General features: G+C 48.6%; 1 protein-coding gene across 1 annotated transcript in view; it reads right to left on the bottom strand.

Moving 5' to 3' along the window:
* PTPRT (protein tyrosine phosphatase receptor type T) overlaps positions 1 to 18081 on the bottom strand; it is a 934550-nt gene that overhangs the window by 297831 nt on the left and 618638 nt on the right. Inside the window, exon 13 of the mRNA XM_032592759.1 lies at positions 733 to 934. Within this exon, the coding sequence (XP_032448650.1) occupies positions 733 to 934 (202 nt within the window). The remainder of the gene's footprint in view (positions 1 to 732; positions 935 to 18081) is intronic.

Genomic DNA, 18081 nt, shown 5'->3' with positions numbered 1-18081 from the left:
TTTACTGAAGAGTTATTTTCTAAAAACATGCAACCACAGGGGAATGTTTAATTAAATTACGTCCATCCGCTTGACAGAACATTATCATGAAAGCAATGTACCAACATGTTAGATGCTTACGGTATAAAGATAAGTGAAAACATTAAGTCGCAAAAACCACTGTGGGTGTCTATGCAAAATACGTATGCATGCACGCCAGAGGTATTTGCAAAACTTGTAAATTGTAAAATGGGATCTGAGATAATTCCGTGTTGAATGTGTCTGGCGGTGGAGGGGACCCTACTGGTGACCAGGCGGGTGAAATCTCAGACATCCATGGCATTGTAACATCCATCCATCCATCCATCCATCCATCCATTCAACATTTCATGAGAACCTATGGCTGTGCCCTGTACTACCAAAAGGAATATTCTTGAAAAGAAATCATATTTTTACAAACGAATTTGTATGGGAAGAAGACGTCCTATTTAATGCAATTGTATGATAAATTATTTGGTGAATCACTTAGTGTTCCCTCTGGTCTAGTCTAATTAGTATGTTTTTTACACTTTAGGAGGTTTGTGGATTTGGTTTCTTCACGAACTACAGTGATACACGCCAGGGGATGCATCCTCTTACTTGCTCCAATACCATGAGGTGACAGCTGGCTCTGCCCTTTTTCACTCCCAGGAAAATTATGAATGGGGAAAAAACAGACCACCCTTCTTCCTTTCCCCTTTCTAAGACACATACCTGAAATTTTGGTGGCAATCCTAGTGGTGACAGGGGGCCCAAAGCCTTTTGCTGTGCTGGCCTTGATGGTGAAGGAGTAGGTGGTCCCCGGGTACAGACCCACAAAGAGGTGGTGGGTTTCATTCCGGAGCTTGAACACTTTCCCCCGCTGGCTGGAGAGGTCGGCACTCGGGTCCAGCGAGCCAACAGCCTTGTAGTTGATCTGTACAACAAGCCAGCAAACAAACAAATAAATACCTCGAGCGGGAAGCTAGATGGAGCTCATCCAGGGGAATGTCAGGAGAGCAAAGGAGAAGGAGGCATGTAAGTTTGAACAGCAAGTTCTGCTGGGATCGTCCACCTTACAGATGGTCCCAGCCTCACAAGAGCACTGTGGACATGCGCCAGAGTGCTGCTGCCCAACAGAAATAGAATGTGAGCCACACCTACGCTTTTCAATCATCTAGTGGGCACATGAAAAGAAAGTAAAAGAAGAAAGTAAAATTAATTTTCACATTTTGTTGAACCTGATATGTGCAGAGTATTAGCATTTCAACCTGTAATCAACATAAACATTTAATGTGGTATTTTAGATTCTATTATGCATATTAAGTCTTAGACATCTAGTACGTAGTCTGTCCTTCTGGCACATCTCCATTTGGACTAGCCAAGTTTCAAAAGCTCTGTAGCCCCGTGTGGCCAGCGGCTGCCACATTGGACAGCACAGCTGTAGAGCAGTGTTTATGTGTGACGTCTGACAAGAATGGCTTGGAAGGCCACTTAAGAATGCAGCCTCCTCGCCCCTTCCTCCCCATGGTGCTCTCTGCTGCTTTCTCACGCGGTATCTTGTTCCTCTTCCCTAAACCTCGGGGCATCAGGATATTTATCTCATTTAAATGTTGGAGAAATGGAGACTCAACTGAAAGTAACCTGCATTAAGTCAGCACTTTCCAAACTTTCTGTGGTGAAGGCCCAGTTTTGTGTTTCCCAATCCATTGCTGACCCATAATATTCTGCAGACCCCATCGCGTGGGACTCATCATGTGAGTCTGGTAATAGCCACACCAGTCTGCACTCTGTGTAACCAGACACGTCCACTCCTCCCACACGGGGGCTGTGGCAATGTCAAGGGACCATGAGAGCTTCTAAGTGCTCACTCTCTATTTCTTTTTTTTTTTTTTTTTTCAACGTTTATTTATTTTTGGGACAGCGAGAGACAGAGCATGAACGGGGGAGGGGCAGAGAGAGAGGGAGACACAGAATCGGAAACAGGCTTCAGGCTCTGAGCCATCAGCCCAGAGCCCGACGCGGGGCTCGAACTCACGGACCGCGAGATCGTGACCTGGCTGAAGTCGGATGCTTAACCGACTGCGCCACCCAGGCACCCCAACTCACTCTCTATTTCTGCACTTACCCTGCTGTGAGAGTAACAAAAACCGTTGGCATCCCAGCACCAGCCCCCATAGATCACACTTTTGTGTGCCACATTTGCAGGTCACACAGTTGTTAAAGTGACAAACACAGGATTGTATGTTTATTTGTTTCATCTAGTTTGTCCTATTAAACATGTCTTATTAGGGGTCCCTGAGTGGCTCAGTCGGTTAAGCCTCGGACTTCGATTCAGGTCATGATCTCACGGTTTGTGAGTTTGAGCCCCGCATCGGGCTCTGGGCTGATAGCTCAGAGCCTGGAGCCTGACTTGGATTCTGTCTCCCTCTCCCTCTGCCCCTCCCCTGCTTGCACACTGTCTCTCAAAAAGAAAAATAAACATTAAAAAAATGTCTTTAATTAGAGTATAACATACATACAGAAACTATACAGTCCAACGAATTTTTATTAACCGGACACACGCGTATCACCAGCACCCGGCTGAAAGAACATTACCAGAACCAAGATGTAGCCTGCGTGCCCCCTTCCAATCCCTCCCCACCACCCTTCAGCAAGGATAACCTCTATCCTGACTTACACACAGCACAGACTAGTGTTGCCTGCTCTTGTACTTTTTATCCGTGGAAGCATACAGGGCAGCTTCTTTCGCTCCACATTGTGGTTGTGAGAGGCGTGCGGGCTGTCATGTGTAGCTCTAGGCCATGCATTCTCATGGTTGTTCAGGGTTCTACCCTTGACACACGACTAAACCCAGGTCTGTTGGATCTAAAAGCTGTGCTCCTTACTCTAGAAGTTGCTGCCCGGCCCGGAGACAACATTGCATTAACTAAAGGATGCATTCACTCATTGATTCACTTGTTCCTTCACAAATGTGTCCTGCATACGCCTGCACCCTGGGGCCTGCACTGCACAACTGTTGCATACACAGCCGATGTGAACACAAGCTTGACCCCGTGCCCAGGTGTCTTCCTTTCTGAGCAATGTAGGTCAACGACACACACACCTTCTATCACTTTGTCTTCGGTCAAGAATGTCTTCTATGTGCCAGGAAGGCCAAACCCAGACAGAAACAGGAACACACCAACTTTACATCAAAAATAAGCCATTTGCGTTTTCTGGCAAGGGCGCCACGTGTTTTAGAGAAAGAGGTAACTTCTCTCTCTGTCAAGCAGTAGCAATTGACGCTACATGCCGAGGAGGAGACAGACCAGACTCCTCGGAGCAGAGCAAGCCCCAGAGGAAAAACACACTAAGCTAAAGGATTTGGGCACCTTGCAAGCAAAGCCTGGGCAGGAATACCTGTCCTGCAGGTCCTCAGTGAACCTGTCCCCAGCTTTCCCTCTGGTCACCCCCACCTGCTCCGCTTCTCAGAGAGAAACAAGGCAACCATCTGCCTCTCTGTGCTTGAAGGCTGTCCTGGGGGGAGGGGGGGGCACTCGCCTACGCTGGGTAATTGGCGCCCCCAGCGGCTAGAATGGTAGTTGATGCACATGGTCCCTGGGCTCCTCCCATGTGACACTCCTGCAGCATCCCAGGGGACTTCCTGGAGGGATTCCACTCCGACTGCCTCCAACATAGCTGGCTGGGAAACACATCCATCACTGGCTACCGTCCCTTCCTTTTCCTTCCCCACTCCCACCTCTCGGTGTCTCAGGGTCACCAAACTAAGACAGTGTGCTCAGGGAGGTATCTCAGGGGAGAAGTGAGCTGATGGCAGAGGATAACACAGAGTCAGAGCAGCAGTGAAACATTCTAGGGTCTTGGCAGACGGAACCACCTGGGCAAAGGCCCGGGGTAGGAACAGTCTTGGGAGAACTGAGGAAAACCCAGTGTGACCGGCAGTGGTGAGCCAAGCAAATGGGGGAGCTGAGTCCCCAGTGTGCAGCTGGATTCAGGTTTCCTGGTGACGCAAGAACAGAGACACCCAGAGAGCTCTGACGGGTGGCAGCCAAGCCCAGGTTACCAGTGCTCACGCATCCTTTTGAAATTCTGTCCCCGTCCCCCTGCCTGGGCTGGTGGCAACCACACTGATATACAGACACTGGGAGGTAAAACTCATGCCTTATTTACTAGCCAATTCCTTTTCTGCACTCCAAATTCAATCCAAAAGCGACTCAATTTCCACCGAGCTGTCAATATAATATACCGCGCTCCCCTGCTCTCCTAACCTTTCCTGGTATTACAGGATCCTCACTTACTTGTAATGAAACACTATGAATAAATCAATGTATGTTAATATAGCGTGCCTTCAATTTTTTATGAAGGGCTTCACCAAATCTAATTCCCACTGCTTTGTCAGAAACAGTCTCTGAAAAATTTAACTTGCAAGTTTTACGAAGTTAGTGGGGGGATGGACTGGGTAAGGAAAGCCAGAAGGTGAGAAAAATGGAATGGGATGGAGCTCGTGGCCGTAAAATGTATAACGTAACGTGAATCTTTGGAAGCGGAGGAAACGCAAGATTTGTTAGAACGGCAAACATAAAATAAAAAGTTTGTGGGGGAAAGGGTGCTGAGCTGCCTGTCAACCTGAGTCTCTTTTGATTGCTGTCAGTGAGATTCCTGGCCAGAAGCCAGAATGAGCACTTTGTAAGGAGAATCCAGTCACATTACCCCTTAGTATCAGAAAAGCAGTGGTCCCCCATTGCTCTTGGGATTAAGAGCAAGTCCTTATGCTGTGGTTTTCATCAGCTCTCTGCATGAGCTGGCCTCCCCTCCCCTCCCTCCTGCATTCCAAGACTCTATTTCAATATCTGAAAAGAACTGCAGTCTCTTTGGCCACAGGACCCTTGCACCAACTATTCTGTCAGCTCAGAACACTTTTTCCCTTCCCATGCCTCCCTTTCACCCAATTAATGACACCTTATCCTTACATCACACTTAAAATGATGTTTTAACAAACATGGTTACCAGAGGGGTGAGGGTGGGGGAATGGGTGAAACAGGGGAAGGGGATTATGAGTATATTTATCATGATAAGCACTGAGTAATGTATAGAACTGCTGAATAACTGGGGCATCTGGGTGCTCAGTTGGTTAAGTATATAACTTTGGCTCAGGTCATGATCTCATGGTCCATGAGTTCAAGCCCCACATTGCACTCTATGCTGACAGCTCAGAGCCTAGAACCTGCTTTGGATTCTGTCTCCCTCTCTCTCTGCCCCACTCCTGCTTGTACTCTGTCTCTCTCCCTCTCTGAAATAAATAAACATTAAAAAAAAAGAATTGCTGAATAACTACATTGTACAGCTGAACCTATAATACCATAACATATAATACTGCATGTTAACTCTACTGAAATTAGAAAATAATAAGTAAAAGGCACCCTCCCCCCACAAATGTCACTTTTCATGAGTGCCTCCTCTGACTCTCCAGTCCACCTACTTTATGTTCCCCCAAATAACATCTCTCTCCTTTGAACAACTAATTTTACACTTAACCATGCAATTGTTTCACTCAATGTTTCACTAGCCCAAGAGTTGAAAAAGTAAAGCCAGAAAGCCAAATGGGTCTCATCATCTGTTTCGGTAAGTAAAAGTGGATCGGAGCACAGCCACACCACTCGTTTATGTATCACTTCCAGCTGCTTATCCACTACCAGGGTGGGACTTGAGTCGTTGTGGCAGAGGGCCTACGGCTCACACTCTCTAAAATATTCACTCTCTGGTGCTTTACAGAAACAGTCTGCTGAACCCTGTAGTAGACTCTAAGCTCCAAAATGGCAAGGATCTGAGGCAGATTTTGTTCCACACTTCCTCCCCTTGCACGCATGAATGAACGATCAAACTAGCTGGGTGGCTTGAGCAATTTGCTTAACTTCCCTGAGGCTAGGGGTTCTTCAAGGGTTAAATCATAATCTTAACTTCAGTTTCCGTTTTATATTGCAGAGCGACCCCTGCTTCTTTACTCCTGGAAAGCAGCCCCTCTGCTCAGAAGTAAGGCTCCAGGGGGTCCACGAATGACTTCTCTTGCCTTTGCATCAAGGCTCTGGCTGCAGCACACCAGAGGAACAAGCAGCCCTTCTACCCTGGGCTACAGAGGATGGGGCAAGAGAGGCAGGAGGAACAGAAGCAATGATTTTCCTCAAAGAGCCCCATCAGGAAGGGCCTGTTTCTTACTCACACTGAGACGCGGCCGCGCCACGCTCCGGGCACTGGCTGAGCACCGGGTGAGTTCAGATGGCAGAGCTGACAAGATTCTCGTCCTGAGAATGAGATGCTACATGAGGGTTGAGGGAAGATAGGAGATAAAGTAGGGATGAAGGAAGTGGCCAGAATGCAGAAGCAGGGGAGGGGGGGGAGGGTCAGAAGATGCAATCGGGACAAAAACACAACTTGGGGGCACTCACTCTGTGCCAGGCACTGTGAGGGGGCCTCACACAAACACCGTCTCATTTAATCCTCAAAAAGAAGATGTGGGCTCTTTATGGTCATTCCCATTTCTTAGCTGTGGAAACCAAGGCCGAGAGAGGCGTCAAGTCAAAGCTGGAGTGAGGGAAGTGATGTGTGCCATCAGGTGGTATGCTAGAAGGACAGATGGGAACCATGAAGCATTCTCTGCTGCCTCTACTTCACCTTGGTCTCATCTCTCAGCTCGTGTGTGAATGTGGGTGCCATGATGCGGCAAGAACTTGGATAAGTCTACTAGAATACCTCAAGATGCCCTGGGAGGACCAGAGGGCTGTTCAAAGAGCTCACTCAACAACAGATGACCCCAAGTGGAGGAAACCCCTAACAGCATCAGCTGGCAGTGGGGGTAGTATAAATTGCATCAAGACCAGCCCTCCTACAGCTTGATGCTCCAGAAGCATCCTCTATAGCTTAGCACCTTCGTGCTATGCCCATGCTGTCTTCATCTTAAGCCCCTTGGGGGAGGGGGATGTCAGCACCCTGAAGTTATGCATCCCATCTACTCCCGACTTTCCCCCAATGGCTTCCAGCCCATACCCTGGAGGTCTCAACCTAGTCGAGTCGTAACAAGGCTACCAACTCGGTCAGTTCATTTTGAAAACGGTTAAATTAACTTTATTTTTCTTTAAACTAAAAAAAAAACAATGGTTAAAATATTTTGTCCTTTTTTGGACCCACTATAAAAGTGTTACAGGCATGGTCTTAGCCATCTTGGTGACCTCCAAGGTAAACATACAAAAACAGATCTATTCAAGGTAATCTCTTCTTGTTAGAAGTGCTAATGTTGTCTCTTGGTTTCCTGAAAATTAAAAAATAAAATGCAAACACGTTCCTTCTGCAACAGCGTGAATGCACAGATGGCTGAAATGCATATGCCAGTGACTTCTTGGCCATGGGGCCTTTGTTTTTCCTTGAGAGCGGAGGACTGTAACAACATCAGAGAAATGATAGTGCATGACACAAATACTGCTGCTCCCAGTGTTTCTAACACTGTTGAGCCAGCAAAAGAACGCATGGGTTTGCCACTTTGTGCACAGACAGCTACTGCTTTTGCCTCTGTTGAAACGGGGTCATTTTCTCAATCAACAAATGCTCACCGAGAACCTACTCTGTGCTAGACTCTGCTCCGGGCTCTGGAAAAAACATCGGTGAAGAAGACCCAGTTCCTGACTTTGGGGACAAGTGGAGGCATTAATAGATATTGCAGGAAACCGAGTCCTGGAGGAGCACAGATCTGGGAGTGACCAGTTCTGCCACAGAGAGTGAGGACAGGCATCCAGAGAAGCTGCCACAGTGTTGGGTTGGGCCCATGTTCCTCAGCCCAGACTCCAAAGCACAGAATGCCCTGGAGACCTTTTAAACAGTATATCAATGCCTGCACCCTACCCTGAACTAAGCGAATCAAACTCTCTGGGTACAAAGGCCTTGACATCGGTACCGTTTTCAATTTCTCCAGGAGATTTGATTGGGCCAGCCAGGGATGACAGTGGTAGAAATGGACCCTTCACCATAAAGGGGATTAAGCAGAAGAATTACACAATGTGGCCTGTGCCAAGGAAACGTGCCCTCACATGGCAGGCTTGAAGGAAGGAAACTGACCACGGGAGGACTACAGTAGTAACGGCTGCAGGCAGGGTTGTGGGTGAATGCTGGAGCTGGTGGACCACGCTGAGGAGGAATAAAATGTTTGCACAGCTTCATCTCGCCCAGAGTTACTAGCTGCTGTTGTGGCTTCAGCAGCAGAAAAAATTCTTTGGCACCCCTCCCCGCTAGGAAGGGGAGCCTAATTCCTCTCTGGTTGAGGATGGACCTAGTGACTCACTTTATTTATTTTTGAATGTTTATTTATTTTTGAGAGTGGGGAGGGACAGAGAGGGAGGGAGAGAACCCCAAGCAGGCTCCTCACTGTTACTGTGGAGCCCAATGTGGGGCTCGAACCCATGAACTGTGAGATCGTAACCTGAGTTGAAGTCAAGAGTCAGATGCTTAACTGAAGCAGCCACCCAGGTGCCCTCCCCCTAGTGACTCACTTTAAATAGACCTAGGATAAAAGGGGAAAAAGACTAGCTTAAAGAGGAAAGACCCAGCTGACACCACCTTAACCAAGTGACCGAGGTCAACAATACCAATGAAAAGTCATTTTGAGCTCAAGAGCCCCCTCGTATGATGTGATGAGAAGGGTGCACACCCACTGTGGGCTTTTGCCCCAGAATCTCAGCCCATCAATAAAAACAACAACAACAACAACCACAACAATAACAACAAAAAAGACCAGACACACCCAGAGTCAATACTGGTCAGGATTCTTAAAAACTGTCAAGGTCATCAAGACAAGAAAAAACTGAGATGCTATCACAGACTGGAGGAGGAGGAGGAGGAAACGTGACATCTATATGCTATATGGGAACCTAGAAGGGAAAAAAGGACACCTGTGGAAAAACTCGGGAAATCTGAGAAAAAAGTCTGCACGCTAGTCAGCAGTAAAGCACTGATGTGAATTCTCAGAGTGGATAACTGTACCATGACTACATAAACACGAACATTCAGGGAAGTTGTGCACTATTTTTTTTCTGCACTATTTTTGCAACTTCTCTGTAAATTTAGAATTATTTCAAAATAAAATGTTTAAGGAACAACAACAAAAAGTGGCAGGCTGGGTTTTGGCACCGGTGAGGTCTTCGTGGCTGCAGAATAGAATCTACAACAGATATTCACTGAGCTCTTCCCTGAGGCCCATGCTGAGCCGTGGGGAGCCTTCGGAAGCTTACAGTCCGGTCAGGGAGATAGGCACACCCACAGGAAGGAGTGGCAAAGGCACAGGAGGATTACTGCTCTGAAGGAAGGGACGGTGCTTCTCGTGACAGAGAAGGTTTCCGGGGCCACAAAGTCTTCCCCAGAGTGTGAAGGTGTTAACCAGGTAAAGGAGTGAGAGAAGCTGGGAGACAGAGGACAGTGGAGGAAGTGGAAGCTGCAGAGATGCTCTTGGGAGGATGGCTGCCGGCCTGTGCAGTGCTTCTGTGCAAACTAGGAAAAGGCACCTCTCCAGGCAGATGCAGGCCCTCTCCATCCCAGCCTCCCCCCGCCCCCAACCATACATCAGTGAGCTGAGGGTGCCTCAGTGACAAGAAAAAGATATACCTTTCTTAATGCCTAATCATAGTCCTACGGGCAAATACAGCCCAGTGCTTTGCGGTGCTTAGTGGATTTCACCCTCTTGGTGGTGTGTCTTTGTGCAGTACACGAACTATGCAACAGAACGTGACAGTCCTGCTTTGAGGTTGGTCATGGAAGGCTTTTTGGAATACTTAAGTGCTTCAATTTTACCTTGAGGGTAATAGAGAGCCATTAAAGGAGATGGTAGGCTATTAAGAGAGATACAAGGTCATACCCTAGCGTAAGAACAGTGCTACTGAAATTGTGGTCCATAGGCAAGATAAGATCAGCATCACCTAGGAGCTTGTTAGAGATGCAGATTCATGGGCCTATCCCAGACCTACTGATCAGAATGTCTGGCTGGTGAAGATCCCCACAAATGTGCGAGTAAGGAGGAGCCAACACTGGCACCAGGCCTGAAGGTGATGAGACTTCTAAGGCTGAACACCAATGGGAAGATCTGTGAATGTCCCCTGGCCTGGTCCTTCTGAGGCTGCCAACATTCAGGAACGGGAAGAGTGGGGGAGGGAAGACCATTGGATTTCTGTCTCGCAGAACCTATGCTGAAACCTCAAACCACCACTTACTGAGAGTTGAGTGCCTAGGATCTATTTTGTAACCTCACCTGCCAAAGCGCTCTGCTAACACTTGCCAGGGCTTGCCAGCCTTCTGTGGTTCCCAGGGTCAGAGGCCCAGGCTGTGGGTTTGGTCTGCTGTGCCAGCACCTGCCTGGGCTGCGCTCCTTCCCTGGAGCTGCCAGCACAAGGCACGGTGCCTACAATGGCTGGGTCGGTCAGTCCTGCGGCCGCCCTGCGGGGAGCTCGTTCCAGACGTGTGTGCACACCCTCGGTTGCCAAGGATCAAAGAGGTGTTGTAGAAGGAAGCTGGCTTGTTTGCCCAACATGGCTTTTGCTGATTTCCAATCAATATCCCGTTCACTGACTTTGGCTGGTTTCCTGGTGGCTCTGGGATCAAACACTAGGAGAAAGCAAGCTCAGAATCCAGTTGGCCCAGGGTCATTAATATTCACCACCCAGCAATCCAACCTGCAAAGTTTGGTCAGCAGGTGGTAATAACAGGAACTAACATTTATTGAGTGCTTACCTTGGGCACCTCACTCCCTTCCCTAAATCAACACCTTGCCCTTCAGCTCCTGGACAGACTGTTGGTGAGTGTGTTCCTGTCAATACACGCCCCCCACCCCCACAGCCCCTCTAATCCTTATCCCTGGGCTACTCTCAGTGTCTGCCTCTCCCCTCCTCAGGGTCCTCACAAGGGAGGGATATTCTGATCATTTCACTCTGTCAAACTGCTCTGAATTTCAAAGACATAGTCAGATTCCCATAACAGAGCCACCAGAAACTCTGATGGCTCTAAAATCTTTCTTCCTAAACTGTCATAATGCAGCTTAATAATAGGAAGCTTGAACTTGCTTTCAGCTTTTAATCTCATGCTGGGGTGCCCTGGGTGCTATGATTTTGTCATTTTCACAGAAACCTTCTTGCTTAATGAGTCTGTCTAGTGATATTCCCAGTTGCTTCTAGTCTGCATTGCAATACTTCTTGGGTTTCTAAATGTAAGCCGCTCGCCTGCCAACTTCACACTCAGCTGATTTCCGTTCTGCTGAGTTTAACCTGGTTAAGTTGCTAAATTGCGTGACCAATTCCTCTCCAGTTGGCTTTGGGCGCAGAGATGTGAGAGAAGTTGAATAATCCCTTGACCCTGCTCCCTGGAAGCTTACAGTGCCACCCACAGGCCTTGCTGGCAGAGACAGCCTGGGGGGGCGGGGGGAATCCTTCACGGAGGACAAGGTCTGGTTTCTATTCGTTTACTGCTGTGATGGCCAGCACCCAGCTTGGCGCAGGACACGAGTCAATGAGGTTTACTGAATAAATGAGGATTAAGGATGGAAATGTAACAAACACAGAATGTGGTACAGTTGAGTCTGAACTGAAGTCATTGTGATGCCAAAGTCCAGCATTTTTCACTCTGCCCTGCACCTCGAGTCTTGGGCCCTCTGCGCACGTCCATGTGTGACCAGTTGCCAGAGGGGGGAAATGCCTGTGCAACGGTGAGACCACAAGGCTTTGTGGTGGGTCTGTGTGGGCCTGCCACCCCATGGAGGGGCTTGGTGAACATCCCTGGCAGCTGGGTCCATACCTGTCTGGTACATAGTTGGCCCTCGATTAAATTACATGTTTGGTAATTAAGAGGCCCAAGTTGGTGAAGCTCTTGCCCTCTTGGGGCTGAGTTGCCAAACCTGTATAAGTAGAAAGATCCTTCAGTGCTTTCCCATGTTTTGGTGGATTTTTAAAAATGGCCAGCATGTTTTGACACTCATCCCCTCAAGACATGGGGCTTATCTCCCGCTTCTTGAGTCTGGGACCACTTGTGAATGATTTCACAAATAGGATGTAGGGGAAAGGATGCTGTGTGACTCCAGAGGCTGGGTCATAAAGGCAATGAATGCAGCTTCTGACCTGTCCGCAGGAGGACACTTAGGTCTATAGCATCTAAGCTGCCGTATCAGAGGTGGCCAAGCAGTGAGGATGTGTGGGGCACAGAAAGGGGCCGTGTGTAGATGCTGAATCCAGGCTATCTCGGCACCAGACTGGTAAGTGAGCAAGCCTTCAGTGGATTCCACTTCTCTGTCTGGTCACCCCTTGTCATTTGAGTCTTGGTCGAGTCCCTAGACATCATGGGGCTGAGACAAGCCATCTCTGTCATGCCCTTTTGAATTCCTGACCCCCAGAATCTGTGAGCAGAATAAAGTTGTTGCTCTCTGCCACTAAATTCTGGCATGGTTTGTTATAGCGAATAGTAGCTAGGACACCATGTGTCCATCAGACTTGAGAGTTTCTTGGGAGCATGGGTAACATTTTATTCACTTTTATATCCCGAAAAAGGAAACACAATAAATGCATGCTACTTTCCTAACCACGTGATCAAAGTTAGCAACTCCAGTAATGAGAAATATGGACGTTGAATGCCTCCTGATAAGACGGCATAGACAAAGGCATACCCCTTGTGTGGTATTTTCGCCCAAAATGTGCACAACACATTGATTGGCTAATCTGGAATTGTGGGAACCACAGGTCAGAAGACTCAACCCTGTGCCTCCCAGAGGGTTGTAGAAATTTGTAGAAATTTCTTGTAGAAATTCATTACAATAATAATAATGATAGGAGTTAATATTTATTGCCACTCAACATCTGCCAGGAGCCATGCCAACCACTTTCCACACATTACTCACTTAAATCATCATAATTTTAGGAGGGCCAGTGCCATTATGAGCCCCATTTTACAGATGAGGAAATTGAGGCTTAAGGAGAAGAAGTCGCTTTCCAGGGTTCTCAAAGCTAGTGAGAGGCAGAGCAGGCTTGGAACCCAGGCAGTGTGGGTCTAGACTCCAGCTGCTTTGCCTCAGGGCTCTGCTGTCCTCATGAAGACGGGCCCGTCTTGTTTCCAGACGCTGGGACACCAGAAACTCTACTGTGGGAACCTGTTTGCTGAAGGTTTAGCTGAAGTGAGAGGGCATGGCTGAAATGTGGAGGTATGGGGAGAGCTCAGGTTAGAGAGCTGGGGATTATGGAAACCAAAGTCCAGGAGGACTGGGGTGGAATGAATTTGGAGAACGGGGTGGGGGGGGGGTGTCAGGGTGATAGGGGACCTGCCGCCAGACTGCAATTCCAGAGCGCCCCAGAGGGTCTCTCCTTCCTATCTGGAGCTTCCTGCCTCCCCCTTAGAAGGCTGAGGAAGGGGTAGATTCCAGAGGGCTTTCTTTTTTTTTTTTTTTTTTTTTAATTTTTTTTTTTTCAACGTTTATTTATTTTTGGGACAGAGAGAGACAGAGCATGAACGGGGGAGGGGCAAAGAGAGAGGGAGACCCAGAATCGGAAACAGGCTCCAGGCTCCGAGCCATCAGCCCAGAGCCTGACGCGGGGCTCGAACTCACGGACCGCGAGATCGTGACCTGGCTGAAGTCGGACGCTTAACCGACTGCGCCACCCAGGCGCCCCTCCAGAGGGCTTTCTAAGGACAGCTTCACTGATCACATAATAACACATTCTGGGGCAGCAGGGGGCTGAAGGCTCAAGTTTCACGCTAATGCATTTTCCTCTCATTCGGCATCTTCCTCATGAAACTAAAATAGAATTGATTTTATGCCCCCCTCCCCCTCAAGTTAGGCATTAGGAAAGGAATACAAGGGTGGGCATATTGGAGACCTGAACATCAATCCACTCCGAGAGAGCATGTATGTAAAATGTTTTATGAGTCCCTATTGGCAGGGGAAGGTTTTGTGAAAGCCTTTTTGGTTCTGTCTCCTCCTGCTCACAAGAAATGGAAGCGTTTGTTTTTTGGTTCTCCCTTCTTGGGTAAAATGGTCATTTATTCTAAGCCTTTCTTTGCTGGTCTTGGGTTGGAAGCTTTCCCTTCTTCTAATCTTGCCCATGTGGTTTTTTCCCAGAAGCAGAAGCACAGCAGGAAGCACTGCTATTTAGGGAGGTGTCATTTCTGGTGAAACAGGTCATCAGGGAGCCCACAGCCTCCTACCTGTGGTGACCCCAGGCCCTCAGCTGGGTCCACAGTGGAACCTCACAGCTGGAGGGAACTTTTTCATTTTCAAAGCACCTGGGAGAAACCAAGGCTCAGACAGGCTAAGGGGAATGCCTAAAGTCACACAGTAGGCGGATCTTCTCTGAGGAGCCAGCTGTGGGATAACAAGACAGCCCGGGAGGGAGTCAGAAAACTCAGGTACAAATCCTGGCAGAAAGTTATCTGCAGCAGCACTAGAAACAGGATGTGAGGGCGTCTGGGTGGCTCAGTCGGTTGAGCATCCGACTTCGGCTCAGGTCATGGTCCCACGGTTCATGAGTTCGAGCCCCGCGTCGGGCTCTGTGCTGACAGCTCGGAGCCCGGAGCCTGCCTCACATTCTGTGTCTCCCTGTCTCTCGGCCCCTCCCCTGCTCATGCTCTGTCTCTCTCTGTCTCAGAAATAAACATAAAAAAATTAAAAAAATTAAAAGAAACAGAATGTGAGCCACATTTGTAATTTTATGTTTTCTAGGAGCCACGTGAAAAATAAAAGAAATTGATGGAATTAATTTTTAATGATCACCCACGATATTCACAGTGTTATTGTTTTACCATATAATCCTCACAAAATGATCAATGAGGTATTTTACATCCTGGTTTTCCTCCTAAGCGTTTGAAATCTGGTACGTGTAATTTGACACTTCCCACAGCATCTTCACCCGGACTAGCCACATTTCAGGTGATCGACAGTCACATATAACTAGTGGCTAGACAGTGCTGGTCTAGACCAGGGTTTCTCAACCCTTTTTCCCTTGCCATGATCACCTCCTAAGAAGCCCATTTAGTCATTTCCCCCCTCAATCTCCCTCATGAAGTTTTAACTCTACAGGTACGCTGGATAGCTGTATACGGACTCTTTACGTATCTGTATGGCTGCTTGCGTACTGTATGCTTTATTATGCATCTGAATACAAGAGGAAGGTTTTTGGGCATCCTGGTCCCTGCAAGAGCCAATTTTCATCTCTTGTGGGTGGTAACACTGTGTTAAGAACATACGGTCTAGAACAAGCAGTGGCAGCCTCGAGCTTTCTTATCTGTAAAACAAGTACTCGTGAGTGGACAGAACAGTTTTTTGGAGAAGCATCTGGCAGTGCCGAACATGGCAACGATGTTACAACCCGGTGGGGCTGGTGTTTCCAGCATGTGGTTCCCTCCCACACCGCTGGTGGTGCCAGGAGTTAGGACCGCCTCCCCCATCTGCAGGCTACTCCTGGGCCATGTGCTAACTGCCCATGTCCTCACTCGGCCATCACAGGGAGGGACCAGGGCCGCTGTCCTTCAGCCTGGCCGCAGCTCAGCAAAGAACACCAAAACCTTGTACATCACTGCTTCAATGCCTTCTCTCTCCTGCTGGACACTGGTTTGATGCCAGATGGCTAGGAGGCACCCCTGAGGGGCAACCCAGGTCTCCTGATACCGGACCAAGCTTTTCTTCCTCCCCCAAGTGCCCACTGGCAGAGGGGTGGCCCCAGGCTTATTATCTCTGCAGGGACACATGACATGTGTTCCGTCCAACACCTTCTCCCCCCACAGAATATCAGAATTCAGAGGGTGCAAACTGTGGGCTAACATGGTTTCTCCCTAAAAAGCCCATGCCCTCTAGAGATGAAGATATAGATGTGATGCCCTAGCTCCTCGTTGATTCTAGCACCTTCTTCCCTTCCCATCCCAATCCTTCATGGAGGCCAGTGACATCCATCTCCGCACCTGTGGTCCCCAAGGAGTTCTAACTTATCATCAACAACTCTGCCGACTCTATTCAGTTCCTCCTTCTGTCCCACCTAAGTGAGACACCCTCAGAGGCGATGCCGGGGATCACTGGGGAATCACGCAGAACACCTCTGGAGACAGGGACCTCGGTCCCTCCTGCTCTGTGGCTCTGCCTGTGGACAGCGCTGTGAGAACGTGGGTGCTGGGGTCAGACAAGGCTGGCTGGCTTCCATGCACGGCACTTCCATCGACTCTACATGGCGCATGTGAGCAGGCTTGCTGCAAAGGCAATGACGGAGTCCTGAGCTGGGGAAGGCAGAGTAAAACCCATGGAGTGAACAGTCTGACTGCCTGGTCTTCCAGAGCCATGCCTCATTAGGCACCCACTGTAGGGGGAAGCCACCCTGTAGACTGGAAAGGAAACTGGCTTCGGGATTTTGCCTTTTTTTTTTTTTTCCTTTTGCCTCATAGTAAAGTATACTTCTTGGATTCTTGTGCTTCTTTTTAGATATAAACCTTCTCCTACCTCTTATTTGAGAAGGGGTTCGAAAGATACTGAATCTTATCAGTTTGGAGTCTTATCAGTAAAGATTCAAAGAGAACACAAGGCTGAACTTTGACTTCTGAAAGACTTAAATTAACAGTGTGCATGTGATCTTGGGGGCCTGGGGTTGGTTTGTGGCCATGATGCTTAGCAGCTGGGGGATCTTCAAGCAGACTCTTTCATCATTAAGAGAAAAGGCTTGCTGTGAGGCTAAAATGTGTCCATATGTGTATGGACCCTGGGAAATGCCTAGGGCTTGGTAGGATACCAAGCAGGTCAGTCGGACCTCAGTTTGCAACATTAGAAGGTCTTTGAGGGGATTTGGGGTAAACCACAGATTTGTTCAACTTGAGTGAGCAATTATTTACAGAGCTAATACAAACTAGTCAGTATTTTAGGCACTAGAGATATGCCAGTGAAGAGAGTGATAAAAACCCCTGCCTTCTTGGAGCTCACCTTCCACTAGCCAGGGCAGGAGGGGAGGGGAGAGAGGTATACAGGACATAATGCGTCTATTATTTAGTATGTTAGCGGATGGTAAGTGCCATAGAAAAGAAAGAAAAAGAACACAGGAGAACAGAGTAAGAGGCACAGGAGTGCTGGGGAAGACCCATGCAGGCTACACGAGGAACTGGGTTGTGCAGGCTGAATCGAGAAGGTGAGGTGAGTGAGGACTTCAGGAACGGGAGTCAGCTAAGTGGGTATCTGAGAGAAGAGCACGATCCCTGAACTGGGATCATGTCTGGTTGACTGGATAAACAGCAAGAAAGCTTGTGTGGCAAGGGGCCAGTGAACAAAGGAGGGGAAATGGGGTGAGAGGGGTGAATGGGGTCCCTGTAAGGTTTAGGCTTTTGCTCTGGATGGAATGGGGGCCCCTGAAAGTCGTGAGTAGCATCAGACTGAGCATCAGCCCCTGAGACAGACCTGGTGTCTGGACTGACTGGAAGGACTGAAACTCTTTGACCTAAAAGGTGATTAATGACTGCTTCAACTCAGGCCAGGGGTGTAGGGGCCCATGAGCTCCTGGAACTCCAACGAGGCCCTGGGTCCTGGGTAACTGGGAGGACAGGCTGGTACACTGGGCCACTTCCATGCCCTCTTGCGTCCCTGCCAGCTGCCCTGTGCAACAACATCCCCCCCGTTTCCTTTGAGGGCCCCTGCTGGGTGAGTCAGGGGTGAAAGAGGTACATGGTCTAGACCCCCGGCAGGAAAAGTGAACATAAATCAGGATGTTGAGGAGATGTCTAGGAAGATGACCACCCAGCATGGCCTCCCCAAGCTGGACCTCAAGGGGAGCAGCTGATTTGAGGAGGTCAAAGGCTATTATTTTATTGACTGATTGAGAGAGAGACCAACCATATGCAAACAAGAGGTAGAGAGAGAGGGACAGAGAGAATCCCCAGCAGGCCTCGCACTGCCAGCGTGCAGCCCAATGTGGGGGGTCAAACCCACAAACCATGAAGTCATGACCTGATTCGAAGTCAGATGTTTAACCGGCTGAGCCACCGGCTGTGCCCCATTCAAAGGCTATTAACAGCAGGGCTCTCTGAAGTGGGAGACCCCAGAGCTTTGGC

This window comes from Lynx canadensis, chromosome A3 (assembly GCF_007474595.2).
Source record: "Lynx canadensis isolate LIC74 chromosome A3, mLynCan4.pri.v2, whole genome shotgun sequence".
Classification (NCBI taxonomy): domain Eukaryota; kingdom Metazoa; phylum Chordata; class Mammalia; order Carnivora; family Felidae; genus Lynx; species Lynx canadensis.
This window is presented reverse-complemented; position numbering and strand designations above follow the sequence as displayed.